This window comes from Oryx dammah, unplaced genomic scaffold, assembly GCF_014754425.2.
Source record: "Oryx dammah isolate SB20612 unplaced genomic scaffold, SCBI_Odam_1.1 HiC_scaffold_27, whole genome shotgun sequence".
Taxonomy (NCBI): Eukaryota; Metazoa; Chordata; class Mammalia; order Artiodactyla; family Bovidae; genus Oryx; species Oryx dammah.
Window position 1 is genome coordinate 10900382 of NW_024070211.1, and position 15331 is coordinate 10915712.

At 43.9% G+C, this 15331-nt stretch overlaps 1 protein-coding gene across 1 annotated transcript; it reads left to right on the forward strand.

Moving 5' to 3' along the window:
• The first annotated feature begins 1035 nt into the window (after nucleotides 1-1035).
• Nucleotides 1036-3141, forward strand: ATP5IF1 (ATP synthase inhibitory factor subunit 1). The gene is made up of 3 exons (XM_040229849.1): nucleotides 1036-1232; nucleotides 1331-1422; nucleotides 2869-3141. Exons 1-3 carry the CDS (start codon nucleotides 1146-1148, stop codon nucleotides 3017-3019), a joined length of 330 nt encoding a protein of 109 aa, XP_040085783.1. The 5' UTR covers nucleotides 1036-1145; the 3' UTR covers nucleotides 3020-3141.
• The last annotated feature ends 12190 nt before the right edge of the window (nucleotides 3142-15331 follow it).

Below are 15331 nucleotides of genomic sequence, written 5' to 3' on the forward strand. Positions count from 1 at the left end.
ATTTCTAGCCTTCTGCTTTCATGCCTTTTCAAGTTTTGTGAAATGAACATTTGAAAATGTGCCCCGCAGCCATTTCCTCCCATGTAAGTCATACAAACCAGGGCTGGTATTTTTCCAGCGAAAAGGTGATCACTAAAAACCCTTCAACAAAGTCACAGAAAGCAAAGAAGTTATTTTTATAATCATGAATGAGATCTGGCCCAACTCTCTCAACTAAAGGAGAAAAAAACTGGACCCAGAGGGAGAAAATGACATAGGCAAAGGCTATGAACTACTATTATCTTGATGACATTTGTTAGATGGCTAACGGAAGACCAAGGTAATGTCTTCCCTAGACGCCTACCTATGCTCTTTTCAACTTGATTGCACCACACTCAAAAGTCCTGTTATCAAGTCCATTTTTGATAACACATCAATGCATCTCGCAAATATTAATTTAGTAATGACTTGACAACTTCATAAACTCGAAGGCGCAAAAAGACAAAAAGAACAAAACAGTGAGCTATTGATAGAATGACGGAGGGCAGAGAAGTTTTCTCTGAGCTGAAGTTTTAGACTTGAGAGTGAAATGTCAGTGCAACAACAGCAAAAAAACCATAGATTCATACATTAAAAAAAAAAAAAAAATCCCACAACTCTAAATGACTACGTAAGGGCACCCTGGACGTCAGCATCATGGACAGAGCCGCCCACTCCGCCCCCCGCCCCCTTATTACCCATCTTATTGATGCTAGTAGTCCAGAAAAATGAAGGCTTCCTTTGGGTGTTTAACAATAACGTGAGAGTAGGAATGGTGAGGTGGGGGTGGACGCCACGCCTAGTTCTGATAGATCCAAGAGCCGAAACCTTGGCTACTGCCTCTCTGTTCCACCTTTTCCCCAATCTCCTCCATTATTTTTCTCCAGTCCTTTGACCCTGGAGCCCTTGCTAGGGGTTGGCTAAGAATTGGCCCGCCCCTTTGCTGGATTCGCCACAAACTACAGGAACCCCGCCTCTCCCTCGAATGATTCGCTATTCCTGGCTTCATCACGCCTCTCCAGCGAAACGATTGGCTGCCTGGCCAGCGGCAGTTAGCGCCTGCGGAGAAGCTGCGCCTAAGGAGACGCTGAACTTCAGGTCACTGGAGGGGTGCTTCGCTGACTGTAATGGCAGCCACGGCGTTGGCGGCGCGTACCCGGCAGGCCGTCTGGAGCGTCTGGGCAATGCAAGGCCGAGGCTTTGGCTCGGAATCGGTACGCCAGCGGCAGGGTCCGCTGCCCCAGCCCTGAGCGCGGATTCCTCCTCTCCCTTCCTCCCGCGTCTGTACCAATGCCCCCGTCTCTCTCCGCAGGGAGATAGTGTTAGGTCCAGTGCGGGCGCGGTCCGGGACGCCGGTGGGGCCTTCGGAAAAAGAGAGCAGGCCGAAGAGGAGCGATACTTCCGGTGAGGCCCTGGGGACCCCGAGTCCAGCCCTAGATCCCTCTCGGCCTTCCAGCCCCTCTTCAATTGACAGTTGCCCCCACGCATCCCTTCCTGGCGTCCTGCGGCGTCCCATCCACACCCGACCCCACCCCATCTCACCCTCCCAGAAAGACCTAACAGGCCCCTGAACCTGTTAACACCCAATGCTTGAGGGCCCGACTGTCGCCACCTGTGGGCTCCCGGTGGCCTGCCGAATCCCACGGCCCCCATATCCAAGTCATTTCCACCTGCGGGTCTGCAGATCTCGACTTATCTCTTCCTGAGTCATCCTCCGTCTCCACCCATGGAGTTCTACCCGCGTCGTGCAGATGCCCCCCAGATTGCTCCCAGAGCATCTAGATCCGACGGTTCCACTATCTGCAGACTCACTGAGCCTGACTCTCTCGGCCCTCATCCCAGGCCTTAGCTTGCCAGCCCCGCAAGGATGAATTCCCTGATCCTTCAGACCCTCAGCCATTTCTAGACCCTTCTGCTCCTGCAGCTCGCCTCAGCAAGTGGGATCGTAGGAGCATGTGGCAGCTGCACGTGGTTTGGACACCTATCCCCTCTTTTCCTGGAGACTTGGCCCGCTCAGCCCAGCCCAGCCTTTAGGAGCACGGATTGGGCTGGGCCTGTCTACCCTGTTTACCAGCCTCGAGTTATCTTATACAGACTTGTATCCACAGTGGGGAGCAGCGTGGAACTAATCTATCTTCTGCTCTCCTTGGCCTATCTTTTCTGCCCTCTCTTGCTCACTATTAAGGATTATCGCCATGGCACCTGTCATACCAGAGAGATAAGGTGCAGCCCTTAGAGACCATCTAATTGGCCTCCCACATTTTACATTTATGGAAAACAGAAGCCTGTATATAGCCAAGCCAACATTTGAATCATCTGTTCTTGAGACCTAAATTGGACTCGAGACCACTTTTATTTTTCCTCCCCTTCATTTTGGCCTTTACAGAGGGCCTTGCAGTCCTCAGGCAAAGACAGCCCTAGATAAACTGTGGTAGGACACATATATTTGTCCTTTAACTATGCACCTTTATATCTCTCCCGCTCCTTTTGCTCTTTTCCCCCCAGAAAGGGATTCTGTTCTCTGGGGTGTTTCTCTCATAAGTCCTTCAGGTAGGGACTTAAGTCACACCTCTCTGGAGTTTTCTACTGAATCTGAAAGGACTCCTTCATTAGCGCAGGAATTTCAGGCACTACCACCAGGACAATGGAGTCATTTTTGGCCGTCTCCTGTAAATGTTGTATCTTAGGATGGAGTCGTCGTTCATAGTGGGGCTTGAAGAGGGTGGAAGAGGATGGTGAGCCAGACTCCTGTGGGGTTGGGATGCCTTTTTGCCTTAGGTGTTTCAGGTGCTTAGAGATCTCTTTGGGGTGAAGAATTGGGATTAAACCAAGAGCCACTCTGTCCTGTAGAGCTCGTGCTAAAGAACAGCTGGCCGCCTTGAAGAAACACCATGAAAATGAGATCTCTCATCATGCAAAGGAGATTGAGCGCCTGCAGAAAGAAATTGAGCGGCATAAGCAATCGATCAAGAAACTAAAACAGAGTGAAGATGACGACTGAGTGCGCCAGTTCTCCATAGAATGGCTACCTATTATTGCCCACTTCTATGTAGACATAGTTCTGGTTTAACCAAAAGCAACCTGTGTGCTTCCAACAAATTATAATAAATTGTCATTAGTGAACTGTGTCTAATGTTTTGTCTGAAGAGAGGTAAGGGGACACACTACTGGGCCACTAAAATGAATCAGAAGACAGGGTACACGCAGTAGGGAACTTGGAGCCAAAGCACAGTGTGATGAGTGCTGTGCAGCAGAGGCAGGAAATAGCATGACAGGGAGAACAGAAAGTCCCTTTTGCCCGTCAGACACTAGGCAAGAGGCAGCAGAGAGAGCTTCCTAAGGGATAGATGTCAACATATAAGGTCAAGAGCAGCCTGGAAAACAGGAGTGGTTGCTTCAGTTCAGTTCAGTCGTTCAGTTGTGTCCGACTCTTTGCGACCCCATGAACCGCAGCACACCAGGCCTCCCTGTCCATCACCAACTCGCGGAGTTTACCCAAACTCATGTTGATTGAGTTGGTGATGCCATCCAACCATCTCATCCTCTTCATCCCCTTTTCCTCCTGCCTTCAGTCTCTCCCAGCATCAGGGTCTTTTCCAATGTGTCAGCTCTTCGCATCAGGTGGCCAAAGTACTGGAGTTTCAGGTTCAATCTCAGTCCTTCCAATGAACACCCAGGACTGATCCCCTTTAGGATGGACTTTAAAAGTTGTAATTCAAGGCACCTCACTAATACCATTTTGCATTTATAAAATGGATTAGACAACTCCGTGTGAACTAATTACCCTTGTTCTAATTATCCTCATGCAGGTTGAGAAGGCTGGAATTAGAAATCGTGTCACCTTGGCATCCAGGTGTTTAGAGTCCTAATCTGTTAATAGCGCAGAATCAGAATTACCACTGAAGTTACATTTTGCTTTGCCGAGCATCCTCTTGCTTTAGACTTTAAGGCCTTGATTATTATACAAACTATTTGTGTAACTCTTATAGACAAAAATGCAAAAAACAACTTCAAGTGACATATGGGCCATTGGCAAGATATTTTCAATTCACCAGTTCAATAGTAGATCATTTGCCCCAGAATTGTGATGCCATTTGTTTTAAGACAGATGACTTTTGTTTACACAAAAGGCCTTAGGACCATTGAGTGATAACATCTTGGACAAGTCGTTGACCCTGTCCTTGCAGACCAGACACTTGATGGCTGTTCCCAAAACTTACCTATAGTGCTGCTGATGGAAAGTTTATTTCTAGATACTCTTGAGGTATGAGTGCTGAGATTCTAGTGGGCAGCAACAAAATGACGTTAAAGATGAGGTACAAGAAATGGTCATATTAACTCACATACCTTTTTAAAATTTTAAAACACTGCAAAATTTGAAATTTTAAAAACTGGTTGAGGAACACGGAACATCTTCCATTTTGGACTTTTGTGACCAAAAAAAAAAAAAAAAAAGGCACACAAAATCTTGGGAATTCTCTGGTGGTCCAGTGGTTAGGACTCTGCTTTCACTGCCATGGGCCTGGAGTTTGATTCCTGGAAATAAGATCCCACATGTCCCGAGGCCAAACAGGCAAAGGAAAAAAAAAATTGAAGATTATAGTGTTTTGTGACTTCTTATAATCAATACTTTCCTTATTGGGAATGATGTTCCTAAGTTGATTCCTCAACAGCAGTGTATCATCTACTCTTGTCCTATGTTTTAAATAAAAATCAGTCTAATGATGATTGAATCAAAGAGTTGAAACTTTAAAGTGAAGACAAATAATCATGAGTTCAATTTTTTTTTTCTTTTTTTGCCTCACCTGGCAACATGTGGAACTTCCCCATCAGGGATCAACCTGAAACCCCTGCAGTGTAACTCCAGTGGTTAAAACTGAGTTTCAACTCTTAAAAAAAGTTTTTGGAGCTGCCTAGTTTAAAACTACCTGAGCTTTATGAAAATGGTAACTCATGATCTTTTTGTTAGGACATACCTGTGGTTAGTTTTCCTATCATGCTATAGTAACGGAAAGATATGACTCTGTTTTAAAATACTTTAAAAATTTTAAACAAGTATATGTTAAAATCCTAAGATAATTTATGTGATATGAACCAGTTACCACAGACACAACACAGGCCATGAGATTAACCAAAGACCCAGAAGCACCCTCAGGTGGTTCTTAGAATTTGAGAAATACTACAGCAAGGGATTCTTAAGCCACAAAGCAGCAGCAGCAGTATCACCTGGGTACTTGTTAGAAACGCAGATTCCCAGGCCACATCCCAGACCTGCTGAAACTGAGGGTGGAATCCAGCAATGTCATTAAACAAGCTCCCTCAGGTGATTCTGATGTGCCCTGACGTTTGAGGACCATTCTAAATTCTAATGAAATTTGCTGACATTCTTGAGCACAGGGCACTTTTAATAATCATCAGACATAGGCAACATATGTGTCAACATAGGCAGATTATTAAGTACAATGAAGATAACTATATATTTAATATTTTAAATATTATATCTATTTGGTTGTGTGAGGTCTTAGTTGCAGCATGTTGGGTCTAGATCCCTGACCAGGGATAGAACCTGGGCCCCCTGCTTTGGGGCATAAAGTCTCAGCCACTGGAGCACCAGGAAAGTCTCTGATAGAGTTCTTAATATGAATGCTATTTTAGGACTTTTAAAAAAATGTGTTAAGAATTATTCTGTACAAAACATATTAGCATTTTCAAACATTGCATTCCACAGAATACAATTCGGAAAATGCTACACTGGTTTATTGCATTAGTTAAAATCTTTTTTGTTTACAAGTAACAGAAACCAGCACTGGCTGGCTTATGGAGAAGAAAAACAGTAATTTACTGGAAGAACAGGCTATTGCCTCACAGAATCTCAAGACCTGAACAAACAAAACTCAGGAAAGGCAGGGGCCAGAGAAGCCCTGAAAAGTGCAGGAGATCTAAGTAGCTTTCTAACCACCTGTGTCAGAAACATTAAAAAAAAAAAAATTTCTGTGGAATTTTACACGAGATTATTTAACAATTATTTAATAATTGCACAACAATTTATGGAGCACTTTATTTACTCATTAAATCTCATGATATTTCTGGTAAATAGGTTCATACACCGTAAGCTTAATTTTATAACCAAAGTAACAAAAGCAGGGAATTGGGAATAACTATCTCAAGGTCACACAAGCAGGTTTGTGCTGAGCAAGGACTTTACTTCAGAACTCCTGTTCCCACGGTCTTGAGTTGCCGTGGTTCAGCTACCCGTTAGCTCCCTCCTCAACGTGGAACAGGTTGCGGGTGGGGGGTCTTGCCAGGACCATTGGGGATGACCCAGGGTTATTCCACTATTTTCAAATATGCACTGCTGCATATTCTATGGATTCCAGTTTCATACTTCTAAAATATATTCATTTAATTTTCAATATAAAAATTATATTTAGTATCTACTACATGCTGGACACTTGGTAAACACTGGGAATTCAACTACAAAATAATTCCCACTGCTGTCCTTATGGAACCCACAGCCTATTGGCAAAGTCAAGTGGTTAAACAACAATGTCGTTTTAATGGAGTGAGTTTAGAATGTTGGGGGAGGTCGTGGGACAGGCAATCAATGCTGACCTGGGAGACATAACAGCAGCCAGGTAAACAGGAGAGACTGGCATTCAAGACTGAGTGACAGCATCTGGCATTGAGAGAGGTCCTTGGACCCCTTTATCTGCTGCTCGGAGGGATTGTGGCGGGGATGGGAAGGTGGGAGTGTAGTAAGTTCTGTGACTCTGCCCAGGGCTGAGCTGGCCACCTGTAAGCTGACTCAGTCACTGTGTCCCACTTCTCAGTTCTTTCTTTCTTCTTTCCATCCTCTCTCCCTCCTTGGCTCCTTTCCCTCTTCTTTTTAAGTACAGTCATTTCCTAGAGCAGAAAACACCTAAACCACTTTTACCCTTGAGGAATCTTCAACCTCAAACATCAGAAAGGAACAAAAAGCTTGGGAGCAGGCAAAGGAACAAAGAAGTACAAGGAGATGTATACCAACGCTTCACACGCTGGGCCACCCAGCACAATCTCGCAATTAGCAGATGCCACAGGTTCCCCCTTGCTCATCATCCTTTTTATTAACTTGAGATAAAATTCACATGACATAAAATTAATCATTAACCATTTAAAGTGTAAAATTCAGGGGCATTTAGTATATTCACAATGTTGTGCAAACATTGCCTCTATTTAGTTCGAGACATTTTCATCACCCCAGAAGGAAATTCCGTACCCATTAAGCTGGCACTCTCCATTTCCCTCTCGACCCAGCCCCTGGCAACCGCTAGCCTGCTTTCTGTCTCGATAGACTTGCCTATTCTGAATCAACATGCAAATGGAATCATACAATATGTAACATTTTGTGTCTAGCTTCTTTCACTTAGAGTAAGGTTTTCAAGGTCCATCTGTATAACATGGTTTAAACTTTTATGTATTTATTTTTGACTACACTGGGTCTTCGAGGCTGCACGTGGTGAGCAGGGGCTCTAGTTGCAGTGCCGGGGTTTCTTATAGGGATGGCTTCCCATGGCTCTAGGGCACATGGGCTTAGTCGCCCTGCAGCACATGGAATCTTCCCAAACCAGGAATGGAACCTATGTCACCTGCATTGGCAAGTGTATTCTTAACCACCTGACCACCAGGGAAGTCCCATTCCATTTTTTAAAAATTATTTATTTTTAATTGAAGGATAATTCCTTTACAGTATTGTGTTGGTTTTCTGCCAAAGGTCAACATGAACCATCTATAAGTTTACATATGTCCCCTCCCTCTTGAACCTCCCTGCCACCTCCCTCCCCATCCCACACCTCCATTCCATTGTTTAATAGCAGAATAATATTCCATTGTGTGGCTATATCACACTTTTGACTATCCATTCATCAACTGATGGACATTCGGCTTGCTTCCACCTTTTGGCTGTTGTGAATAGTGCTGCTAAAAATATTCCTATGCAAGTATTTATTTGGACACCTGTTTTCAGTTCTTTTGGATAAATACCTAGGCGTGAAACTGCTGGATCATAGAGTAATTCTATATTTAACCTACTGAGGAACTGCCAATCTGTTTTTGCACAGCAGCATTTTGCATTCCCACCAGCAATGTACAGAAATCCAGTTTCTTCACACCCTCACTGACACTTGTTACACGTGATTTTTTTGATTCTAGCTATCCTAATGTGGGTAAAGTGGTAGCTTGTCATGGTTTTGATTTGCATTTCTCTGATAACCAATAATATTGAGCATCTTTTTGTGTGCTTATTGGCCATTTGTCTGTCTTCTTTGAATAAACATCCCTTCAAGTCCTGTCCCTATTTTGGATTGGATTATTTGTCTTCTTATCATTAAGTTTCCAGAATTTTTAAATTAATTAATTCATTTGACTGTGCCAGGTCTTAGTTTCAGCACACAGGATCTTTAGTTATGGCATGCGGACTCTTAGTTGTGGAATGTGGGATGTGGCTCCCTGACCAAGGGTGGAACCCAGGCCCTTTGCATTGGGAGCTTGGAGTCTTAGCCACTGGACCACCAAGGAAGCCCCCAGAATTCTTTATATATGATGGCTGCTGCTGCTGCTGCATCACTTCAGTCGTGTCTGACTCTGTGTGACCCCATAGACGGCAGCCCTCTAGGCTCCTCTGTCCCTGGGATTCTCCAGGCAAGAACACTAGAGTGGGCTGCCATTTCCTTCTCCAATGCATGAAAGTGAAAAATGAAAGTGAAGTCGCTCAGTTGTGTCCGACTCTTCGAAACCCCATGGACTGCAGCCTACCAGGCTCCTCCGTCCATGGGATTTTCCAGGCAAGAGTACTGGAGTGGGGTGCCACTGCCTTCTCCGATATATGATGGCTGCTAGACCTTAATTGGACTTCCCTGGTGGCTCAGATGGTAAAGCGTCTTGCCTACAATGTGGGAGACCCGGGTTCAATCCGTGGGTCGGGAAGATCTCCTGGAGAAGGAAATGGTAACCCACTCCAGTATTCTTGCCTGGAAAATCCCATGGATGGAGAAGCCTGGTAGGCTACAGTCCATGGGGTACAGAGTCCAACAGGGCTGAGTGACTTCACTTTCACTTTCAGGCCTTAATTGGCTATATAATTTGCAAAATTTTCTCCCACTCTGTGATTTTAGATGAGGTCATGAGAGTGGGACCCTCACAATGAGATTAGAGCCCTTCTAAGAAGAGACATCAAACAGCTTGCTTAACTCACTCTCTGCCATCTGTGGACAGCGAGAAGGCAGCCATTTGCAAGCCAGGACGAGAGCTCTCCTCAGAACCCAACATGCTCGTACCTTATCTTGGACTTCCAGACTCCAGATTCTGACAAAACAAATTTTGTTTTTCAAACTTACCCAGTCTACGATATTTTGTTATGGCAGCCTGACCTAAGATAGGCATCAAAAATATCCACAGAAATAAACTTTGAGAAGTTTTTACAGTTAGCATCAAGAGAAATATACTTGTTTACAGTCTTTGACTCATGAATTTGCTCCTAGAAACTTAACCTAGACTAATCAGGAATATGATGCAATATTTTGTATGTAAGAGTTTCATCTCACTTTGACATAAAATATTGAAAAATGTCTAGCAATAGATATTAATGAATGTGACACGTGAACATTCTACAACCATTAAAAATTATGTTGTAGGGGAATTCCCTGGTGGTTCCGTGGCTAAAGCTCAACTCTTTCTGCCACAAGACATCAAGAACCTTCATGAAAACATCAAGAGCTTCATTTAAAAAAAATTACTGAAAAAAAGAAAACCTATCAGTAAAATCATGTTATTATGAACTTTAAACAAATTAAGTTTAAAGAACATTTAATTTTCAAAAATCATCATGAATTATAGTAAGTAGAAAAAGCAGGCTCCATAGCCATACATAATTTTTATGCTGTTTAGTCGCTCAATCGTGTCGGATTCTTTGCAATCCCATGGACTGTAGCCTGCCAGGCTTCTCTGTCCACAGGATTTCTCAGGCAAGAATACTGGAGTGGGTTGCCATTTCCTTCTCCAGGGGATCCTCCTGACACAGGATCCAACCCAAGGCTCTTGGGTCTCCGGCATTGGTAGGCAGATTCTTTACCACTGAACCACCTGGGAAGTGCACATAATTTATATACTGTAAATATAAACATAGTTTAAAGAATTAGTATATAATAGTAACATTATATTTATATATAATAAATATACGCAAAAATAAAAGCCAATGTGTTAACATTGAATCTCTCTTGGTGGTAGGATTAGAATTTCAAAGGGATTCTCTCTACTACCTTCCTCCCCCCCACCCGCTCCCCGGCCCCCCCCAACTTCAGTTCTTTGAAAGTATCTTTTATTTTTTAAGTTACAAATGTACTACATCTTGGCTTTTAAGCGATTATTAAACAAGTGTAGTGTATAAAGTCTTATAATTTCTCTATTATCCCTTTACCTCAGAGGTAACTGGATCCTAACAGTTTGTTGCAAACTGCACATATTTCCAGACTTTTGTTGCCTCTGTGTAATCACCAACATATCTACATCATTCTGAATGTATCACTGTGCATGTTTCTGTTTCTTTGCTTTAACCTAACATTAAATTCAGCACATCTTTTCATTTCACGTAGAGCACCTACAATACAGCGTATAACTATCTCCTGCTTCTGTGCGGCATTATGCTTCCTGTGTAGACCAATCTGTTTATTACTTTAACCAGTCCTCTTTGATGAGCATTTTGGTTGTTTCTAGGTTTATACTTTCACAGCAATAGAACAATGAACAGGAGTAATACCGGTTTAGGGTAGAAAGCGTCAAAAATCTTTTTTTAAAGGGGGGAGGGGATATTATTTCGGGTTATTTCTTTTGTAGCTTTATCCTTTTCTGTACTTTCCAGTATTCTGCAATAATATATGTTACATAATTTGGAAAGGAAAAACATGAACTAAAACCAAAAGTTGATTAACAGAAGAAAAGGAAACGGTGAAAAAAAGAAATGGAAAGCTAACGGCGTAGTCCTCTCCCCCTCCCCTGGGGGCGGGATCGGACGGAGGGAGGGGCGGGCCGCCGCAGTCCGCACCAATCAGAGACCGGTTGATTAGCGAGGAGAATTTGGAGACACTCCACGCCCAGCAATCAGCCTCGGGGTTATGCTTCCCTCTGCGGCCTGGAAACCAGCCTGGGCCTATCCCGAGTGCCGCTGCGGGCTGCTACTGGCTGCCAGATAGCCCCGCCTATCTTCCTGCTCATTGGCAGCCACAGACTTCATTAGGAGAGCCTGTTGCTGAGCAAAAAGAAGTAGGCGCCGCAGCTTTTGCTCGGGAGAGACTTTTAGACTGCAAAGGTACTGGGCGCCCTTGGGTCAAAAAAGCAACATGACTAACCTTCTTTTATTCAGTCCCTGCTAAATGCCAGGCTTCGTGGTCCAAAGTTTTAAATTTAATTGTCATGACCACTTTCTTGAACACCCGACTATCTACCAGTCACTGAGCTAGGTACTTTAAAATAAGAACAGTTTAGTTCAGTCGCACACTCGTGTCTGACTCTTTGCGACCCCATGAATTGCAGCACTCCAGGCTTTCCTGTCCATTACCAACTCCCTGAAGCCTACTCAAACTCATTTCCATGGAGCTGGTGATGCCATCTATCTCATCTTCTGTCGTCCCCTTCTCCTCCTGCCTTCAGTATTTCCCAGCATCAGGGTCTTTTCTAGTGAGTCATTTCTTTGCATAAGGTGGCCAAGGTATTGAAGCTTCAGCTTCAGCATCAGTCCTTCCAATGAATATTCAGGACTGACTTCCTTTAGGATTCACTGGTTTGACCTCCTTGTAGTCAAAGGGACTCTCAAGCGTCTTTGACACTACAGTTAAGTACTAGTTAAATGATCATTACTGTTTATTGAGCACCTAATCTTCATCAAGCCTGGTTAAGAGACTCATATGCATTAACTCTTATCCACACAATAACCCCTGAAAGTAAACATTATAGCTCCATTTTACGAAACAGGAAACAAGTTCAGAGAGGTGAAGTGACTTGACCATGTTCCCACAGCTCTAAAGTGTTGGAACTAGACCCTTCAATTCTGACATCCTGCTTCCAAGTACAACTGAGGGAGGGGAGGGGTGGATAACAAAAGGCTTCTGAGGGTAGGAAGAGGTGGAAAGGGATGATGGCAAGGCTCTGGGGCACTGCTCCAGTGATAGGCCTCAGGGTGATTGTCTGCGAATGGAATATATACAGCCTCGGGGCCTGGAGGACAGGGGGAGAGAGGGTGAGCAAAACTCCAGTTCAAAGACACTTCTCTCTGGAAATGGGAGGCTCTTGGGGCAGTCTGCAGGTGGCCCTAATTGGGGGCCTGGATCCCAAGGTTCTAAATTCTGCTCTCTGACCAGCTTCTTGGGAGACCTTTGGCAAATGCCTTCTCTCTGGACTTCAGGATTCCTGCCTATAAGGTGAGAGAGTAAGTCAAGATAACATGAAGTGAATTTGGGCAAGGGGCAGAGGAAAGCGGGGTGGTCTCCGGGAAGTCTGGTTCCTGCTGGCAGCAAGGGAATCCTCATAGTCTTAGCTGTTGCCTGGCCTTTTTTAAGGATCTGACAATTCTGGGAACTCAAAAATCTACCTTTTTCCCCAGCCAGTTCTGAGCTATAACAGAGTCCTGCCTGCAGGGTGCGCTGAGGGCTCACAGCCTACTGAACCAAACTGGAGCTCAGGTTTTGTGTTTTATTTTTTAAAAGGGGTGAATTTTGTTTTTAATTTATTGGGGTTTTCGGGCCGCATCTTGATGAACTTCCTCCACAGAGGATCATCTCGCAACCCCTCCAGCAGAAGCGGCAGAGTGTTAACCACTGGACTGCCAGGGAAATCCAAGAGGGGTGAATTTTTTGAAATCTGAAGATTTCTGTCCTCAGGATACAATCAAGTTACCTGAATTATATGTAATGCCCAACACCAGTTCTTCTCACACTTCCTCTGGAGAGTTAGAGCTATTTTCAATTCCTTTGTTTTCCAGATGAAGAAATAGATCCTAAGAGATTGAAAAAAATTTGGATCACATGGCTAAAAACTAGAACCCTAGTTGCCTGATTCCTGGGCAGGGCTCTTCGGAGAGGGTTAGTTCTGCTTTCAAGAGTCTGTGGCTGTTCTGCCCCCTAATGCACAATTCCTGGGGACAATGTCAATTTTGGTTGTATAGCTTGACAGCTCAGGACCTGTCAGCCAGAAGGCCCTCCCTCAGCACCTAGCAGAATGTCTGCTGAATGAGTAATTAAATGAATGAATGTGTGAATGAGCCACAGAGATTGAGTCTGCTTTGGTTTTGTCAAATAAGTCACCCGGAGTTGGATTTCTTTCCTGAAATTCCCTCAAGGCAGAAATGATATTCTAAAATGGAAGGGGAGGGTGTGGCAAACAATAAGAGCTCAGAAAATTACATCTGAGTTGATAAATCATAGCCCCAGATCTGGTCAGGGTATAAAAATATTCTATCGTATTGCATTTGGGATTAGAAAATTAATTTATGAAGAATGAATTCAGAACAGATGAGAATTCCATTAGGGTTAAAATCTGTGAGAGGGTCTGAAGCTAAAGGAGCCTCAGAAACATTTCAAATAGCATCTAGATGTACCTTCAGGACTGGAATGTGACTGAGGAATAAAAGAAAGCTTTGACCAATCAGTGGCCTCAACAGAGCTGATTCAAGAGTGGAGAGAAGGGCAACAGAAGGTGGATCTTTCCTGAACCAAAAATATGAGCCATGGGGGAGGGGAGGAACAAACTTGGCAGTATCACCTGGGCTGGAAGCTTCAGTGCTGGATTTCCGAGTCCGGCACAGTTCCTGATACACACTAGATGGTCAATAAATGTTTAGTGAATGAAAGAGTGAGGGAAGAAGCCTGAGCCCCAACCAGCACGTTCGCCATGGAGGTGGTTTAGTGATTCATCTTTTCACTGGCTCCTTTTGCTCAGATTCCAACTACCCTAACTACTTTCTGATGATAATTTGGCTTTTCATGGTATAAAGAGGTTCTGGCCTATCAATTATGAGCCACTTAACAATTATGTTTCTCACTCCCAATTAATATATTGGAATTCTGCTTTACGCATCAGTTCCTTGTGCCAGCCTGCTTCTTACATATTCAGGTCTTTCATTGGTGATGCAGTGTCATTCCTGTCTAGATTTGAATTCTTACTCAATATATTACTAAGCTGTCTGACATTTGCCAACACACCTCTCAAGCCTCAGTATCCTCATCTGTCAGATGGGGGCATAATGCCTACTTCATGATATTATGGTGAGAATTACATGAGATAACAGATGAATCTTGGACTATCCTTGGAGCTCAGTAAGTAGTAGTATCTGTGTTCCTTCCAAGCTTTCCTTCAAAGGAGATTGGGTCACAAAATCTCATTCAATTGAGAATATCAATATCTCTTGCTTTTCACAAATTTACTGACTTTGTAAGTGAAGCCTTGAGAATGATTTAGTCGTTTCCTTGAAGGTTCTAAAGAGTCATTCTACAGAGGAGGGCAACTCATATTCATTAATATAGAAGTAGTTCCCAAGGACTCACTGATGCTGCAGCACCAATACTTTGGCCACCAGATGTGAAGAACTGACCCATGAGAAAAGACCCTGATGCTGGGAAAGATTGAAGGCAGGAGGAGAAGGGGACAACTGAGGACAAGATGGTTAGATGACATCACCTACTCAATGGACATGAGTTTGAGCAGGCTCCGGGAGTTGGTGATGGACAGGGAAGCCTGGCATGCTGCAGTCCATGGGGTTGCAAAGAGTCGGACATGACTGAGCAACTGAACTGAACTGCGGACTCACTACATGCTAGTGGGAGACAGAAACAATAAGACACAGTTCCTGCCTTCAGGGAGTTCTGACACAGTCTGGTGCAATCAAAAGAAGACATTATGTGACCCTGACACAAAGTTTTACTTTTCTGAGTTTGGGTTTCCTCACTTTGCAAATGTGGTCAGTAACATTCTATTGCTGGTTGCAGAGAAGGGGTAAGACATGCAAATATGATAACAAGACTGCATCAGATTTGAAGACAAATGGTACAAAAATGTAGAAACAATGTGTTGAGGAGTTAAACGGTGGTAGAGCTTATTTACAGCTCAGTTGAAAAAAGCAATACTTTCTATGCTGCTGCTGCTGCTGCTAAGTCGCTTCAGTCGTGTCTGATTCTGAGCAACCCCATAGACAGCAGCCCACCAGGCTCCCCCATCCCTAGGACTCTCCAGGCAAGAATACTGGAGTGGGTTGCCATTTCCTTCTCCAATGCGTGAAAGTGAAGTCGCT